This window comes from Hippocampus comes, unplaced genomic scaffold, assembly GCF_001891065.2.
Source record: "Hippocampus comes isolate QL1 unplaced genomic scaffold, H_comes_QL1_v1.1 scaffold100, whole genome shotgun sequence".
Classification (NCBI taxonomy): domain Eukaryota; kingdom Metazoa; phylum Chordata; class Actinopteri; order Syngnathiformes; family Syngnathidae; genus Hippocampus; species Hippocampus comes.
This window is the reverse complement of record NW_017805282.1, coordinates 1,287,673-1,306,773: the sequence shown is the minus strand read 5'-3', so window position 1 is coordinate 1,306,773 and position 19,101 is coordinate 1,287,673. Positions and strand designations below refer to the sequence as shown.

At 43.8% G+C, this 19,101-nt stretch overlaps 2 protein-coding genes across 6 annotated transcripts in view; one reads left to right on the top strand and one right to left on the bottom strand.

The window, feature by feature from the left end:
- The window catches only part of LOC109516757 (angiopoietin-related protein 7), a 6,642-nt gene extending 1,199 nt beyond the window's left edge, over positions 1-5,443 (top strand). The window contains exons 3-7 of the mRNA XM_019871533.1: positions 259-378; positions 785-1,124; positions 2,054-2,270; positions 3,358-3,553; positions 3,630-5,443. Of these exons, the coding sequence (XP_019727092.1) occupies positions 259-378; positions 785-1,124; positions 2,054-2,270; positions 3,358-3,553; positions 3,630-3,776 (1,020 nt within the window). The 3' untranslated portion in view covers positions 3,777-5,443. The remainder of the gene's footprint in view (positions 1-258; positions 379-784; positions 1,125-2,053; positions 2,271-3,357; positions 3,554-3,629) is intronic.
- A 30-nt stretch (positions 5,444-5,473) lies between these two features.
- snx9b (sorting nexin 9b) lies at positions 5,474-18,347 on the bottom strand. Of its 5 annotated transcripts, XM_019871524.1 has the most exons (21): positions 18,025-18,347; positions 16,637-16,695; positions 16,431-16,517; positions 15,093-15,167; positions 13,941-14,072; positions 13,513-13,590; positions 12,541-12,709; positions 11,652-11,687; positions 10,609-10,732; positions 9,769-9,853; positions 9,487-9,612; positions 9,285-9,402; positions 9,054-9,184; positions 8,334-8,437; positions 8,139-8,242; positions 7,977-8,054; positions 7,517-7,593; positions 6,839-6,928; positions 6,449-6,563; positions 6,284-6,375; positions 5,474-6,139 (listed from the first exon to the last, which is right to left on the bottom strand). In XM_019871524.1, exons 1-21 carry the CDS (start codon positions 18,056-18,058, stop codon positions 6,092-6,094), a joined length of 1,962 nt encoding a protein of 653 aa, XP_019727083.1. In that variant the 5' UTR covers positions 18,059-18,347; the 3' UTR covers positions 5,474-6,091. The 5 variants fall into 5 exon arrangements, with proteins under 5 accessions (XP_019727083.1, XP_019727084.1, XP_019727086.1 ...); XM_019871525.1 differs by lacking the exon at positions 11,652-11,687 and having other exon boundaries at positions 18,025-18,346; XM_019871527.1 differs by lacking the exon at positions 16,637-16,695 and having other exon boundaries at positions 18,025-18,346.
- Positions 18,348-19,101: the final 754 nt, after the last annotated feature.

Genomic DNA, 19,101 nt, shown 5'->3' with positions numbered 1-19,101 from the left:
CACACCGCCGCCCCCCCCCCCCCCCCGCAACCACCACCACACCCGCTCCCTCCACTAACATATCCTTGACCTCGCTAACTAACAGGATTAGCCTCATGCGCCATGATCCACTGAGCCAATGAGAAAACACAGCGTTGAGCCAAAGGTGGACTCACGTGACATGTGATGTCGCGCCCGGCCGGCAACAGGGCCTCGGGACACGTGTGTGTATGTGTATGGTGTCCTCACAAGGAAAGCTTACGGCGTGTTGCTTTGCAGCATGACGACGCGAGTCATTTCAACGCCACTTTGGAGCGTCGTTTCCATGAGATGGAGGCGCACTACGCCGAGGCCACCAGCCTGCTGCATCTACAGGGAACGCTCATTCTTAACCTGCAGGTATCTAAACTCAAAATGTATGCAACAGATCGGCTGTTATCGAGCGTGCGGCTGCTTTTAGAGTGCCTCATTGTTGACCTGGAGTGCATGTATGTTACACAGATGGGAATGAAAGGCGTAAGTAAGCGTTGTTGTTTTTTTTTTCAGTCTTATGTGACAGCAAACGTGTGGACCAGGATTTGCACTGGTGTGGCCACTTTAGAGTGCCTCATTGTCATGACGTGGAAAAGTCATTTGACAGTTTTTTTTTTTTTTTAATTTACAAAACATTTATTTTCACTTGACAGGACAGGTATCAATATGTCCTAGAATTTTTGACATTGTATCCTTTTTGTTTTGTTGGACAACTCTTATCGTATCTACGTATTCAGAAAGTCATTTCTCTGACACTCGCGTCACCTTTTAGAACCAAGTTCACAACCTCAGCCGATTATTGGAGGTGGTGAAGAAGAATCCCGGGTGTTTGATCAACATCGTCCGACCCAACTCTCTCATGAGTACCCAGCAGGCATTGCACCCGGGTTCGCTCCGTCTTTCTGAAAACTACAACCGTCTTCCAGCAGAGGGTGCCTCATACTCACTGAGTTGCTATATCTGGCTTCCCGTAGAGATTCATCACATGAGGAACTGTCCCATCGACTGCGCCTCCATCTACTACAACGGAGTGAGGAGGTCAGGCGTCTACACTGTGGTGCCGTCGCTCGCGGGCATGCCGGTGGAGGTCTACTGCGATATGGACACTGACGGTGAGTCGCAAATCTGTCCACTTGGGCGTCGTAAAATTCAATCTGTTGGACAATTTGAACGGGGCGCCTCTTAATACTACCGCTGTCGTGTCACGATTTTAGAAGGCATCATTACTACAGATGGCAACAAACATATATCGCCGGGTGAAGTTGTCTGGAACAAGTTTCGATCTGACTCACCAATCAGACGACAGAAACGTGCTGACATCATCGAGGCCCACCTTGCTGGCAAATTTGTAATCCGATTGATGAAAGAAACGGTCCCGTTGTTAATTTATTTTTAATCACATCAGCTTGCGCTACTGATTCTGAAGGGCCTCGGCCACGGGTGTCAAACTCAAGCCCCGGGGGCCAGATCCGGCCCACATGTCACTTTATGTGGCCCGCAAAAGCAAATCACGTGTGTCAATTTGCATTCATCTTGCTCAAATCCGTACCAAAATGTCAAATTTTCATATGTAATAATGTTGAGATAAAGTTTGATAGCATGTTTACACTCACTTGAACAATAACTGAACAAACTATGAGACTTGACCGATTTCAAAACAAGTAATCCATTAATTTGTGTACAAGTCATAATGCGATGAGATGATGAAACATTTTTGTGGTTTCACTGTCACGTCGGACCTCCAGGGGAAGATATAACTCCAAAGTGGCCCGCAACAAAAATAAGTTTTGACACCCCTGGCCTTGGAGATTGACATGGCAATACATAGATGCTGAAATCTAATTGGACAAAATAAATAAATAAAATATGCATACATAGACTGGAATGAGTGCAACCAGGAGAAACACGATGAAATGGGGTCATGTGGGAAATGCTAAGCGCACACACGTCAGTGTCACCGAAGCAACCTAATTGTATTCTTAAAAACAAATCCCACAGACATGCACTCACTTTCCTCCTGTGACGTTTTGCTTGTGCTCAGGTGGCGGCTGGACGGTGATCCAGAGGCGGGTGGACGGTTCTGTGAGCTTTGACCGCAGCTGGCGCGAATACAGGGCCGGTTTCGGCGACCTCCACTCCGAATTCTGGCTGGGCAACGACCACATCCACGAACTGAGCGGCCAAGGGGACTACAGCCTGCGAATAGACCTGGAGGACTGGAGCAACAGACACAAGCACGCGCTTTATCAGCACTTCAGGTGGGCGTCCCACTCGAAAGAAACGCTTTTGTGTGAGACATCAGAAAAGTTCTTTTTCATAAATGGGTCATGAGCGATGCTGACTCGCTACATGAAAGTCATTGGCTTTTATTTTGACATGTTGTTCGTCATTCACCGCATGAACTGCAGCATCGTAATACATTTGCATCTTGAAAACATTTTAATAAATACATTTTAATTTTTTTTCAGAGCAGCTTTTTCTTTTCCACTCCAAAATAATGGCCTAAATCCATTTTTTTCTGAAAATTCGGATTAGATTATATTTATTAATAATATCATTTCCGAGGTAGAAAAATAATAAAGCCAATTTGGGCAGAGGTGGCCAGCATTCTGATGAATTAAAAAAAACATTTGTCAAAATATTTTACGAGGCTGTTTTTTGTTGAATCTGAGCATAGTGTTACAATGGCTAACAAAAATTTTATTAGCCTTATCGCATACCTGCCTCTTATTCTTTTAACACATTTGGAAAAAAAACAACAAAAAAAGCATAATTCAACGTTCACACATAACTGAAAATCTATGCAGACATTAAGAATTTATTTCGTTATTTTTTAGCAAACACATTTGTATTTGTTATTGATATGTAGGCGGTTGTGCTATTAAGCCAACAACATCAAATATGAAATTTAGGATTATAACTTCTGCCTTTGATGAACATTCAGACCTACTACACGATAATATTAATGTGCTACTTGCAGCGCCAAGTATTTTTTGAAGTGGTACTTGGTGTAAATAGTTTGAGAAGCTCTGCAAATAATACATACTCTTTTTCGGGTGTGAGGTGAGGTTGGTATTTCTCTCCCTCATCATCGATGACTCGAGGCAAGATTCACGCCTAGTCTTCATCTTCTATTGAAAAGCTGTGCTGATCTCAAATCCAAAGCGATGCCGATGACTCAAGCCAAGGTTCACCCCTAATCTTCATCTTCTATTGAAAAGCTGTGCTGATCCCAAATCCAAAGCGATGCAGCGCTGCCATCTTCAGGGATCTGTTAGTCATTCCGATGGTTTTTTTTCAAAAAGAAATTTCACTGACGAATGAGTTGTCATGCATGTGGCACAGTGTAGAAGATGAGGAGCACCGGTACCGTCTGCACGTGTCGGGCTTCAGCGGCAGCGCGGCGGACTCTTTCGGCTGGTACCACGACAAGCACGGCTTCAGCACGCCCGACAGCGGCGACATCTGCGCCGAGATCTCCCACGGCGGATGGTGGTACAGCCAATGCTTCTATGCCAATCTCAACGGGGTCTACTACAGGGTGACTGTCCAAGCGAGACAAGTTTTGAGTGTGAATTTATTCAAAACGCCAATTGAGCCGTGCTTGCGTCCCACAGGGAGGCCACTACACGCCTAAGGCCAAAGGTCAGCTGGGCCCCGACGGGATCGTGTGGCACTCGTGGAGAGACTCGGACTATTACTCGCTACGCAAAGTCACCATGATGATCCGGCCGCGCGGCTTTCGAAAACATCGGTCTCCCTGACCAACTGTTACCATGGCAACAACAATACACAAGTACTTAATCCCTGGACACTTTTCATGACGACTGATTGTTTGTTTTTTTTTTGTACTTTTTAGATGTTTTTATTTTTGTTAGTATATTGAGGGTCAGAGAAAATCCAAAACATTTTTGTTTGAATTATTGATAACTAACATGATGAGTGCACAACAGAAAAAAAGTGTGTCATGGAAATTGTATATTAAAAAAAAAAAAAAAATTCAATCAAATTACAGGTGCAGCTGAATAAATAAGAAATGAGTATTTTAATACAAAAAGCCAAAGTCATCTTATAGAGATGATAGTTTATCATGTAATCGTAAATTTTTTGAGGTGGATGCATTTTTTGGTTTTCATGAATCGCAAGCTATGATATGAAAATGAAATAAAATTATTAACTCAAGACAAATCTGCTGATGTCGCCGCTTCAGAGCGCATCGTTGATGGTTGTGAGTGCACGCACGTTATGCTGAAAAAAGCAGAAGAGCAAGGAGGGGATTTTGACAGCTAGCATGTGGACGAGGGCTTCGGGCTGGCATGGGCACTTTAGAGCGCCTCATTGTCTCATAAAAAAGCTCCACGACATCTCTATTGCTTGAACAGAATATATTTTCATGTCTCGGATGTCATGTCTTCATCTAGCATCTTAAGGAAGATGCTAGATGAAGTTTGTGAGTTTAATCGGGCAATTCAGCGGACAACCCCGGAGTTTGAGTGGAAAGAACGGCTTGAATTCCACAATTTTGAAGTCTCATTTTATCTACTTTTTTTTTTTTAACAATCATTCAAAATCGGCAGGATTGTTAACACACTTCTCTACGGTGTGCCAAACTTATTTGCACTTTACAGCTGCTTTAAATGACTTGCTTGTCTCCAGCTGCACCTGCTGACAGCGGGAGCCTCGTGCAGGGCTAAAAAGGCCTCTTTCACCGCCCCCGCCCCGCCCACTCGGACACGACTGCACAAACCCCCTTTTTGACCCTTGGCTCGCTCATTCTCATTCGTCACCGTATCTCCAACGCAAGAATCTGCTCAGCGCGGATAAGGGCCTCACTGTGCACGGACGCCGAGAACAAGACGAGGATTCTTCGCACATTTAAAAATAAAAAAACTAAAAACTCAAAACGAAGAGGAAAATTATTGTCTAGTCAATCTAATCTATTTATTTTTGTACTCCTTGACGCACAAAATCAAAAGACAAAAAGGCACCTGATGGAATAGTGTATATTTATTTGTATGTACTGTACACTCACCAGCCACTTCATTAGGCACACATGTACAAATATGAGCCAACGCACCTTCACCTTCAAAGTCTGCCTTTACAAAGACGATAGAGGTCAGTTTGCACTGACCGCAACAGACCCTTCAATCTGTCAAACAGGCCTCACTTACATTGTACACATGCACCCATGATGCCGGTCAAACGTGCTTATTAAATATGTATTTATACATATATGATAGATGTGTATCACATATCAAAAAAAAAAAATTGAGATTGATTGCATGCGAAAAGCAAAAACAAACTGCGTATGTGCTCGACAGGTCCTACACCTTCATATAAAAACGTCAGACTTCGATTAAAGGCGGTGGGGGAATCCATTCATAGTCATTAAATGCGCATTCGGGCTTGAAATGTAAACGTCCATCAAATGAAGAAAAAAAAAAAATATTGGATTGAAGCTCTCGCTCTCTTTTTTTTTGGTTTCCCCCCCCAGTTCAACTGAGCAAGGCACGTGGGTAGAGGACTGGAAGGGGCGGCGCTTCCGTCATCTAAACAGGAAGTGCAGGAAGAAAGGAGGCGGCGGACACACAAACGCGCACACGTTGTTTCCTTCGAGGGATGCGACGCCAAAAACATATCGAATATACACATTCATATGAAAAGGCACCGAGTAGTTTCCGCGATAAATTTGCTGAGTTCTGAATTGGAGGTGTTTTTTTTTTTTTTTTAAGCGCCTACAGTGTCACGGCTATTTTCTCAGTTGTGTGAATTGCGTTTTTTGCGTGTTTTGTTCCCGTTACCAGCCCGCAGATCTTTGAAAAGAAAGAAAAAAAAACGGGAACAATAATTGCGTGTCATCATCTGCAATCAGCGCTGGGCCTTTCCATTTTGAACGCCGTTTCGCGCTAAAAAAATCCGTCTAAGGGATGAGGAGGGATGAAAAGTGAATCAAAAAAGAGCGAGCGAGAGAGAGCGAGAGAGCGAGAGAGAGAGAGAGAGAGAGAGAGAGAGACGCAAGCGGCAGTACGAGGGAAAATTTGGGATGTGGACTTCTTCGGCCGTACCATGACAGTTCCGTTCACATTGTCGTGAACTGACTGTGAGCCTGTCTCAGCTTTGCAGCGATCTGGCGGTTCACAGGGAGCATAAACAAAAAAGAAGGCTGTTAAGGGGCGGCTGAGCAGAGCATTTATCCAAATAGCGTGTGTGCGTGTGTGTGTGGGGGAGTGTGGGGGGCTGTCTAATTACATGCGACAGAATTGTTCTTTACCGTCTCGTAAAACTTGACTTGTTCTTCCAGGTAGAGCTGCATGACGCGATTGTAGTCGTAGATACGGTTGCTATGGAAGTGGTTCATCTCAGCTGGGAGATTCAAGCGAGACAAAACGGTCACAATGCGCCGGGGCGAGTCACCCCGCCGAGCGCCGCGCCGTACCTTGTAACGCGTAAGACATGGTGCTGACTCGTTTCGCCATGGTGACCTTTTCCTGAGGGGTGATTTTATTGGTGGCCACCAACTTGTCGCCTTCCTTCACTTTGTCAATGGCGGCCTGCGCCACAACAGAGGGAGACATGTCAAAAATCGTTGGTCCTCCCATGCTAAAGAACAAAACAATTTTCTGGCCCTCTCTTTTGCGCAAAAACTCAAAATGCTCCATTCCGTACATGACGTTAGAAATGGAAAGAAAATTGAGAAAGCCCATCGTTTTCACCTGATGCCGATTAAATAAAAGTTACGTGAGAGCCGCTGAGCTCCGATCAGCTCACCCAAGAGCCAGATGCTCTAGGTTAACGGATAGCGTTCTCAACATGGAGGCTGCTGTACCTTATGGACGCCAATGGTGTCCGGGAAGCATCCAAGCAAACCTTTGTACTCGTTGTTGGTCTCCATGAGGAAGTGGAGGTCCTTTTTGGGCTGGATTGGAATCGATGACAGGCACACGGATACAAACACCACATGCAAAAACAATGTCTAGATTAGAACTGAAAGGAAGAGCATTGTTGAGCATGTCAGGGGATATCTAAGCAGGAAGTAGCTCACAACTGATAAGTGGGAACATGGGGAAAAGCTAAAATGCGTCCAGTGTTGCAGATTCTTGAAAGAAGAGATTCTATCTATCTGAACTTGCCGCTATTTGTTCGGTAACGGGACATCTAATGGTGAGACTTTTGAGATCAAACCATACCTTTCACCCTTAAAAGAAGAAAAAATAATAATCTCAATGACAAGTCAACAAAGGATGACTTGAGATGCATGTCTGGATTCGTCACATCTTACCGCACGATTCCTCCTCCGTGCCGCGGCAAAACAAAAGGCCGGTTTCAGAAGCCGGCAACAAAAGGCAACATTTCAGTCCGATTTAGAAACTACAATCGGGGGCGCTTGAACAAGTGAAGTGTGAAATGGCGCGTTTAAAAAAAAATAAAATAAAATCATAATAATAACTATAATTCGAATAATCATAGAGATGATTTGAAATTCATTGAAATAATGAGCGCCTACCTGCTCCGCTACCAACTGCGCTATTTCCTCATAGGTCTTCCCTGCGGCCGTCATGGCGTCAGTCAGCGTTTCCTCACCTTCAGGAGGAAGACGATTTTATTGGACTTTCTTAAAGCCCGTTAAAATGCAAAAACCCATCCAACTACACTCCAAGTGGCAATCGTTTCGAAGTCGATGCGAAGGATTGCTTTTAATTCCTACATCCGGTTGCGCTCCGAATGATTCCATTTCGCAATTTCTTGAAGAATTGCCATCGCCGGCGTGCGTCACAGCATATTCGAAGACGTCGCAACAACGGCCTTGATCCCGTGCGAGTGACCGTGACGTCAGAGCAAATGTGATGAGACCCTCCGATGAGATTTCTCGCAATGACATCGTTCCCAGCAGCGCTTGGGAGCGTAGACCCCCCACCCCCCTCCCAAAAACATTCACATCACTTCCTGGATGAGCGGGGGTGTACCTTGGTAGCCGCTGCTGGTGAACACCGAGGAGAGGTTCTGGAAGGCTTTACCGATTCGTTGGTATTCTTTTGGCAGAGCTGAATTCACAGAAAAGGGGGAATTGGGATTTCAAACGGTGGTCAAATATCGCCGGCGGTTTTTTTTCGGCGGCGTGTACGTACGGCCCGTGCAGCGCTTCCAGTGCTCGTGGCCCACGGTGAGGATTTCCTTCACCCCGTCGTCCATTGCTTTGGTGAACCTGTTGAACTGCTCGCATTTCTGCTCCCTGTGTGCGAGCGCGCACAAAAAAATAAAAAATAAAAGTAAATTTTTAAAATGAGTGTTTGTGAGGAATGCTTTGCGATTCTTTCACTCACACTTCGATAGGATCCAAGTCGGCGGCTTCAGGCTCGATCGTGGTGAAGATCATCACTCCCACCGTCTCGTCCTTTTCTGCTTTTCTCTTGCCAGTTTTCCAGTCCTGCGCCATTCAAACCCATTTTTTTTCTATTTTTTTTTTTTTTTTTGCATCACGTCTCAGCACTTTGTCATGAGGCCGGATTTACATTGCGTGGTTCAAGTGAGGCAATAGTCCGATGATTTGCTCTGCAGTGGCCCAACAAATGGGACACCTGGTGTCAAGTTAAAGCACAGTAATCGCGAGCCGCATGCGGCCCTTTGGCTGGTTCCACGCGGCTCCCGGGCTTTCACGCGACAATTGTCGAAAACGCCTCTGCGACGGCGCTGCCATTCAAACAACGGTGCTTAATGTACAGAACGTACTACGTCAGCCTATCATAAATCCCGTTACTTGATTTGACGGAGGGCAACCAATCAGATGACTGAATCACCGCTCATGCGCAGACAGCGGCGCTAAGTGCTAAGCTAGTCAGCGAATTACCTCTGTTTTGCCCAATACGTGTGTGTGAGTATGTGCGTGTGTGTGTGTGTGTGTGGCTCTTTGCAGTAACACAGTAAAAAAAATTGGCTCTTAGTCTCTGACTGGTTGCCCCCCCCTGGCGTAGACAAATACATATTCGCTGCCATGGACATTTTTGCCTCAAACAACAAGACAGGACAAAGTGACGACGCCGTACCTTCTCATCCTTATACGTGAGGAACAGCTGAAATACTTCACTGCTGGCAATGACTGGGTGCCTGCACATCCTGCTCATCCAGCCCTGCAACCGCTCCATTCGCATCTTAATGAATTCTTCCTCAAAGCGCCCTGGCATAGACCAAAAAAAAAAAAAAAAACCAAACAAAAAATGAGATCACACTCATCACACTAGCACGTTGACAAAAGATGCGACAAGAGCGACACTCACCTGTTACCTGCTTGTCCGGTAAGGACGGGATGGGAATGGCCGAGCCGAATTTGTCCAGGAGCCTCTCGTACAGCCAGTCAAAGTGCTTGTATCTGTGATTGACGGGTCGGTTCGTGGTCTGAAATGGGCATGGCGGCGAGTTAACGCACCAAGCGGACAACGCGGCGGAGCGAAAGCCGCGGCAGGAGCGGGGGCCGCTTACGTTGGGTGTGATTTGGTACTCGATGTAGCTCTTCAGGCCGTACATCTTGGAGCCTTTCTTGGGGTCGGCCACCACACAGTCCAGCTGCGATTCCGGGTAAAGCCACACCGGGCCAACCTCGCCCATCTACAGAAACAAGCCAATTGATTTTTCAGGGCCCTTTTTTCGAGCGGGAAATCAAGCGGACAGGGTGCAATGTCAATCCTGAGCGCAGAAGAATTCTTCACCAGTAAGCTCATTTCAAATGTTCACGAACCGTACTGATAAAATAATAGAACCTACATAAATTGGTAGCTTGTCCTTGCCCTTTGCAATCTGCTTGCACAGGAGGTACAACTCGGGACCAGACTTTGAGAACCCAGGAAACCTGAAAGGCAAAACGGAAACATGATGGTGAGGTGATATTTGAAATGAAGTGTCGGTGGACAAGAAGAGACGGCAAGACATATTCCACAGTCCAGGCTTGTTTTTTTTTTTTGTTTTTAAACTACTCAAGGCAATAGCAAGCCTCTCGATCTGCTTGGCAACACTGGGACGAGTTTGAGGAACATCAGCCAGTCAAAAAAAACAAACAAAAAAAAACAGGCCTTCAAAATAAAAGCACAGGGGTAAAATAACACATGTTATTTGGCTCTACGGTGGTTTACTTAGTCACACGCAAATGATTTTGCACTTCTTTATTAAGTGTGACTTTATTAAATAAGACAACACTTGGCTTTAGAAGGTGTGGTGACACTGTAATTATAATCCGGCTTTTATTTTGAAGGACTGACTATAGACAGACCTTGCGCAGCGCTTGAGTAGCCATCTGATGAAGACAAAATCCAGAATGCCTCAGATGAACATGCATCTTTTTTTGGGGGGGGAGGAGTATGATAAGCAAACGGATGTCGAAAAATCAGGAAACTCAGGTTGGAAGTATTTTGGATGTCACACCCTCAAAGTAGATCTGTAAACCGGTTCCAATAAAGGGACACATGAAAGTGTCTTTCAAAAAGACACTGAATCCGTGTAGAAAGATGTTCTAATGTCATCGAAATGGAAGAACAGCAGAAGATTATTCCGATTTTTGGCCCGAGCTGAGACCTCAAGCAGCGCGCCAAAAAAACGATGAAACCTTACTTGAGTTTCATTGACGCATGAGCGCCGCCTCGCTGCATGGCGTTGCCGTCTCCCGATTCGACCTCGCCGTAACCGGCGGTGGACTTGTCGTCCCACTCGTCGTCCCATTCGTCGTCTTCAGCTCCTGGAAGCAAGCGGAACAAAATGGTGAACAATGGTCGCGATGAAAACATCGTCTTTTGCCCTCCTTGTCACGTCCGGTAAATTCGATGCACGGCTGTAATGTTCCTCATCGTGTCTCAGCTTCACAATTGCTTGTTGTCAAAGCATAAACGGCTCTCTGGTTTTTGCGTTGGTTACAACTTAGTCCAAAACTGAGTGTTGACATTCAGGGCGACTTATTGTTTGGGGAAAGGGAAAAAAAAAAAAATCTGCGTGAATACACACACAAAAAAATGGAACGCTATTTTGATCACCATGTTGTATTTTGCCCTCAATGTGCCATCAGGCTCGATTGGCGCACTGGTTTGAAGACTGCGTTTTAAAGAAGTCATTAAAAAACGAGAATGACAACATTTTCAGGACACACATTTGAAGAGGGCTTTTTTTTTTTTTTGGACAGCGACATGTTTCAAAACTCACAGAAACTCCACAAAGCAAATAACCACGAGCACGTCGAGCCGTCCCTTATGGAGATCGTCCGGGCCCCGAGCGATCAGCCGCATCTCAACAGCACCGAGCAAGTTGGAAAACAACGTGCTGGACTTGACGTGAGTCAGTTTTACAGAACTGCTTCAAGGAAATGTGCTATTAAAACTGGAGAAATAAATCAAGATCGCTCTGGCAAGCAGCAAAATCCATCCCGCGCATGGATTAGTTGCCAACATGTGTCGCTTTCACCTCAACTGTCAGATAAAATTCATCACGCCCGGTGGTGGTGATTTCACTTTTTGGCGCCATTTTCTTTTTATAGATAACCAGTCGCAGCTTGTACCAAACAATCAACACAGTGTTAATATGAAGAGCAAAAGTTGTCACATGCTTTTAATATTTGCCCGTCACAAAAGAAAATCGGGCTCGTGGGCACACCATGCATCGCATACCTGTGCAATCGATAAGGTAAGGATAGGGGTAGATGTCTTTGGAAAGAGAGAAGAGAAACAAAAGAGGGGAAAAAGTCTGTTCATTCTGTTCCGATGTTGTTTTCCTTTCACAAAAACAAACGGGAGAATTGAGGTCAGCCGTAATTTTGCCTGCTTGACTCATGCGTGAGTCCAACTTTTCCACCGCTTGGTTTAAAAAAAAAAAAAAAAAATTCACGACAGGCGCAATATCTGCTGGGTCAGACGACACGCAGCTGCAGATTGTTTTGGGTTTTTTTTCTACACGGGCGTCATATTTCATTTGTGTCAAGTTGCATGGGGGAAAAAAAAAAAAAAACACAGTTCTGATGGAAATGCAATCTCATAGGTGAAGTAATTGGGAGGCCATTCAGAACAGGTACATTGTATTTCTATTGTGTGCTTTGTATTCAATATCATACTAGCAAGAAGCTAAACAAAAATACATGACACAAATGAATCTTGCCTCAGACTTTTTAAGAGACACGCACCCTTCAACATGTCGAAGAGTCGCCTCGCCCTCTAACCTGAGGACCGGGGGATGGAATGATTACACCGGTCTGCCTTTACGCTTATTCTTTCGCACCACTTGGAAGGCACTCACAGTATGATCTAAATTACACACCCAAAATAATTCACCATTCCACTTTTACGGACAACGCTTGGCTCTTCCAGTCATCTTGGCGACAAAAAACAAAAATAATAATAATAATAATAATAATAATAATAATAATAGATTTCATTTATAAGCGCTTTTCAAAACACTCAAGGACACTTTACAATCAAAACAAGAACAATAAAACCACAGATAAAATTATAAATAATAAAAGGAGAGATGAATTTAAACTGAATGGCAAGCCTGTGTTCTTACCTGGACCCTGGTAGGCCTGAGGGTGACCCTGAGCGGCGACGCCCCAGGAGTCGCCCGCGGCCGCCCTGCCAGTCTGGGTGCCGTCCGGATTGGACGCCGAGTTGTTGGAGGCGCCCGCCGAGGGGTCCGCGTTCCACGCAGACCAGGGATCGTTGCCATTGCTGTTGGCCTGCAACGTCAAACGCAGAACGGTATAAATTGATACGATTACCTTTCAACGTAGCCGATTGGTTGTTTTTGCCCGTTGGGACGGTTGCCGAGCATGCACTCGAAAACCTTGAAGGCTTCCACATGCATCGGAGCACATATTTGCCTTTCAAGTCCCTCTTAGCTGAGGGCTAATAAAAGGCAGACTTGGTAGTCAATTAATAATAAGACCTTCCTTATACTCATTAAAAATAACGAAATAAAAATAAAACACATCAGCCATCGTATGATTTGAATGGCGCGCAATATTCCAACAATACACAGTGGATATAAAAAGCCGACACACCCTTCTTCAAATGCGAGGATTTTGTGATCTAAAAAAATAATTACATAAAAAAATACCTGCACAAATAATTCAAAAATTCTCCTTCAATTTAACCTATAACCTGTACAAGTCAGATTTTTTTTTTTTTTGGGGTGAGATATCCAGTTTTTACAATGATCTAACATGGTTTCATTTTTTTTTCATGTCACCAAAATATGGCATGGGTGTGTAGACTTTTTTTTGTTTTTTTTTTAGATTCACTGTGATGTTTTTCTTTCCATAGTAAACTCAAATGATTTGCAATACATTGATCATAATCCCTAATGTGCTGATTCAAACAATCCAAATCTACGCGTGTTAAGGGCGATGAACAGTTAGCGTGAGGTCATGCGTTTGCACAGGCAACGGGAGGCAGTCGGGGAGGGGCCGATTGGCGCAAGGGGTTTTTGGGGGCGGATCATGCCGCTCGCCCCCTTTGACCATCCCCGGGTGGCGGTTACCTCATCGGGGGAAGTAAAGTAGGGGGAAACTGGGGTATCAGGGGTGTCGGGCTGGGGGCTCAAGCGCCTAGTGTCCACCTTGGGGGAAGGAAGAGAAGGTTGAGGAATGGAGAGGGGGAAAAGGAAAGGGAACGTGTGCGTGAGTTTGAGAGTGAGGGGGGCGGGGGAGCATTCCTTGACTCATCCGCTTTCTCTGCCCAGATTTGTACCGATGCAGCAGTAAACTCATTTCCTTGGAACTTCCTGTTACAGCTCATTTCCTTCTAGTATGCTAAAATGCAAACATGACACAAGCTGGATGACATTTAAGGGCTCTCACTTCTGCATTTATGTGCATGTGGGTCGCACAGAAAGGGGGGGGGGAGCACAACAAAGAGAGCATTTCTGGTGCCGTTTGGAGTTACAAAGTTATAAAGTATCCGCATTACCTGGTTTTGCTGCGTCGATGTGGGGGCAAAGGCGTCAAAGAAGGAGAGATCCGAATTGACGATGTTCCCGACGCCGGCGGCCGGCGCGGCGGTTCCTGCCGCGGGGAACGACGGGAGGGCCGATTTGTTGAGCTGCAGATGAGAAGGATAGCAGAGAAGAAAAAAAAAATTCCAAATTGAGACTTTATGACTTTTACAGGTGCATTCCTCGGCGGTAACGCGACAACGTTCCACTGGAAGTTTATAAAAAAAACAAACCCTGAGACCAATTGCGTGTGCTTATTTGAATGCAATAAAAGGAACACGTGCGCCGGTATTTTCATTATCATAATAAAATAAAACAGACACCTCATACCGTGCATGTTTTGGTCATTTTGGAAGAAGACATTGCTGGGAGCAGCCACAGAAGAAAAATTTTCAGACCTAACCTCTCTGGAGGTAGTGAGCACCTCAAATCGTATTCATCAGCCTTCTTGTACAAGTCAATGGAAAAAAAAATGTACTTTTGAATTCATAACATAGCCATACAGCTGATCGAAGCCACAGAAAAGAACAACAATAACGGACAACACATTTACGACAGTCGTGTTTCAAAATCAACACACAAACACACTTTCGCACAAAACAACAAAAAATGAACTCAACCAAGGTGTTATTGTGTCTCTTGCTCTCGCCTTCCAGAGACAAGTTCAGAAATGAACAGCTTCACCTTCGTTCCTTCATTTTTATGTCGAGCCTCCTCGAAAAAGATAGCTTGCAACCTCGTCACTAAACGGTATGACGAGGAGAATCTTCAAGGGCTTTCTCTGTGTCTTGACTTCCGTGGATCCCCCAAAGACTGACAAATAACATTGGTTTGATATGTCTATATCTGTACGGAGCAAGCCTTGACTTTTAACCGTATTTTTGAACACTCCACAAGGGACTCCAGAGGGATTCTCATCCTTATAGTGAAGTCACTCCAGCGGGTCAAACGGATGAGCCGAGACGACCGAATCAGCAAAGCTCTCGAGGAGGCGCTTCCTGTTGAGATTTTACTTTCGGGAGGGTGGGTAGCTATCTGCTTGCGGTTTTTTTTTTTGTTTTTGTTTTTGGTTTGTTTTAGAATACAGTAGAGGATGTGTGACCTTTCGTTGTGTGTGTTGCTCTCACCTCTACGTAGTCTATAGGCACCAGTCCCACATCCCCTCGGGAGTTCTGCGCTTCAATCCAGCCACCACCAATGTGCTGTAACCCAAATTAGAAACATTTTGGATACACACCAATGAATCAATTGAAGGTCAGTTTGACAGCTCAATTTGTTCCCAAGCAGTGGACTTGGATACACCATAATTCTTGTTTAAAAGAAAAAAAAAAAATGAACAAGTCCAGTATTACCACGACACAAGGTGCTCATACAGGCCTTTGCGGAAGTCAAGGTTATTTTCAGTTCACGCTTTGTTTCAGCAGCGTGTTTAGCAAGAGTCAATTCAGCAAACGTCAAGGATCAGTTCTGTACTTGGCTTATGATTTTTTTTTTTTTACCCCCTTGGTGTATTTTGTGACCCGTTTTCCAAAAGCTCACGTTAGCAGCTAGCACTAGCTGCTAGCTCGCTCATCCCACTGCCTGGCTAGTTGCTCTGTGTGTTGCCGCTTGTCATAAAAGGTTGTCATTAAAAAATGTCTTTATTGGAAAAATAAGCATGACTGCCGCATGTCCTTGCGAATAAGGAGGATTTACTGCCATTCAAATTAAGCTTGCTTCGTCCTTTACTAACAATTTGATCTTGCAAGAGTTCATTTATCTTACACAAGAATGTTAAATTTGCTGTCTAAGTTCATGCCGGACTTCCGTTTCCTCGGGGTTGCACAACTAACACGCTTTGTAATGGACGCTAACCTGACAAGACGTCGAGCGAAAGCGGATGTCATTAATTCAGTACAGTTCAATTTTTTTGTTTTTAAACACCAGTTTGGTTTCCCATAGACATGTTTTGATGAACCGACATAGAAACATAAATACGTCGCCCCACATCCAAAATAAATTAAAAAACAAAACAAAAAAAAAACATTACACTGTTTATAAGGCATCCGCACATAGACGTATGTGTTGGAATCAATCTGAGCTCACAGCGGTAGCCTCTGAACTAAATGGCTTCAAACAGACTTTGAAAACTTTGCAGTCCAGTGAACACAGCAAAGAGACCTTTGAACTGTTGGCCTCTGACTATAATGACATCATGTTTGCTCTTTTATTTCCTTCCTCTGGCCATTTGTGACACTCGTGTTTCTGCACACGTTGAGACCTTGGGTGGACTCTTGAGTTTTTTTTTGGGGGGGGACGGTCACGTGTCTCCACCTTAGTGTGCGGCGGTTAATTTGTGCTGCAGTCTTTCCCCTTGTGAGAGACAACTCCCATTTGTCACTAAAGATATATAATAAAAAATGATGCCCTCATACTGTACTATTTAAGCTTTTCACTGTATTACAAGCTGACAAAGAACAACTCACCTGATTGGTGATAGTGACCGTTTCACCCTCTTTCACCGTCAGCTCATTGTTTCCCGGCTCCGCAGTGAAGTCATATAAAACCTGTGCCTGAGCACAAAGACAGACAAGGCACACGTTTGTTTGTTTTCAGCCATTTCTCTGTAGGCGGTACAACATTAACATATACCAACACGCATGAAACACCAGCAGTCTAGAAGTGCACTCACTATGAAACAGGACAAACTCGTTCCCCTTGGCCTGTTTTTTGCTGATTCGTATCTAGATACTAGTGTCAACCAAAAACAAGCAAGAAAAAAGAAGCATACGTCTCAGAAGTGGAACACACTATTCGTTGTCTGGTGATGAATTTGACTGTTTGTATTTACTTCTCTGGACGTTATTTTATAAAGTCATCACAACAGTCTCATTTACACTGTGTGGGCCTGTGGCTATAAGTTCATTTTTACAGCGCCTCGTTGTTGACTGTGAGTGCAGATATGTCAGAGAGTGAAGACTGAACAAATTACGACTCTATAGCTAGCGTAACGACCAGTGTTTCGGGTTGGCGTGATTGCTTTAGAGCACCTTAGTCTTGGCTGTAAGTGTGCGCATCTCACATTTTTCACAATTTTGAAGCCTCATCTTAAATTACTACTTTGAACCATTCAAAGACGTCAATGTTGCAAACAACAGTCTTCCCTGTGGTGTGTGAACATTAATACACATTTCAGGGAGACTTTAACATTTGTAATATATATATATATATATATATATATATATATATATATATATATATACAGTACTGTCCAAAAGTTTTAGGTGGGTACTTTATTTTTTCTAATGACTTTTTTTGCAGCAATCGTTTTGACATCATAATAGACAGGATTACTATTTCTATAAAAATGTGTGGAAGGGTGTTGCATGGCCCGAGGAAGAACCTACAATTTGTTGGAGGATCTAGATAAAAGGTCCAGGATTACGATCATAATGGCACATTCCGTGTGTTCATCCTCCAAGAACCAGGAAGTAGTTTGATAAAACTGACAAACACATGGACAACAAACTCAATTTAACTGCACAAGTTGTTTGTTACGTTTTGTATTTTACTTGCTAATATTTTAACTAGCGTGCGCCTCCCCTGAATTAACTCTATAAATTATAGTAATTGTTGCCAGTTTAAGCGACACTCTTTATTTAATTTTTAAAATCAATCTATTGATATAGCTTACAACATAAAATCGTCAAATGAGTGAACCATTAGCTTTCATGCACTTAGGCAAAGACTTCACTTCCCAGCATGCCCCGCAAATTGCAAGTGACCCGCATTTGAACGGTAGTAAAATGTCACAAGACTCTTTCCTAATGACACATTTTTCCACATCAGGCCAATCATGAGTGGCATCTACTATTTCGCATAGTTACCTTAAGAGTCAACCACACGTTTAAAATCTCTAATATTTTGATGTATTTGCGCCTCGGTTCGTAACTTTGACTTTCAAAGTTACGATAAAGCTCATGTGGGAAAGTGCAAGTCAGCCAGCCTCGCGGGAATGGAGACGACGACAAGTTAAAAGTCGCGGTTATTGCAGCATAGGAAGAACGTTGCTGATCTTACCTTCAGTGCCATAGTCGAAGCGTTTATCAATCATTACAAAAAAAGCAGGGCCCAGCAGTCGGTTTGAAGGCTTTTCCAACACTCAGCTGGCCATTTCCTTCCGCCGCTTTTCTTCTGCGTGACGTAAACACGGCGGTTCCTGTAAACAACCGCAAACTAAACACTTTGAACTGGCAAAGATGGCGAAAGGGGGAAGCCAGTGGGTCCGCGTTAAGTCGCAGAGTAGCTCCGTATTGATTCGAGCCGTCCAGAGTTGTGTTTATATGCGAGTACACTGGTAGCGGGGAGGGAGTGACCTGCAACCGTCGAAGGGAAACCGGAAAGGTGGAATCGATCACAGAAGCCTCCACTCCTGTCATTAACATTCAGTTTTAAAAATATGTTTGAAAAAAAAAATTACATAGCTTTTACGTAAACCAATGCTGTTGGACTTATGATGATATAAAAAAAAATATATATATATATATATATGTATATCAACATTACTCTAACAACATTGGTTGATGTATAAGCTTGTTAAAGATCGGGAAAAAACGGTAAAACTACGATAAAACACAAATATAAGGAGTGAATACAACTTGGAGCAATTATTCTAAATAATACGATTGAATATAAGATGTTTTTCCTCGTGAAAAAACAACGTAACCGTGCCATAATCATTTTTGTACGTTAGTGTCGCCCTCAGGTGGCTGAAAGATGATTTACAGGTCCAGATGTGTTTCCCCATGTTTTGGTTGTGCCGCAACTGAAGAAACTTGACAAATGTTATGTTTGGTTCAAATAAAATAATCAGTGACTGTGTGAATGTGATTCGTGACCACTCTCAAGTTATGCTATGAAAGGCTCCAGATTTCTGTGACCTGTAAAAAACGTCAAACTCCACTTTTTCAGTTTTTTTTTTTCAAGAAACCAACTTGCTTGAGGAACAACCTGTATCTCTTTTTATTTGAACAGAAATATGCAGACTCAGCTATTTTAAACAACAAAAATGGAAATAATGCAAATAGGATGATGACAGCATCTCGTCAGGAATGGCCTTTAAAAAATGCGACTGAAAAGAAAGAGGCGCTCTCCAAA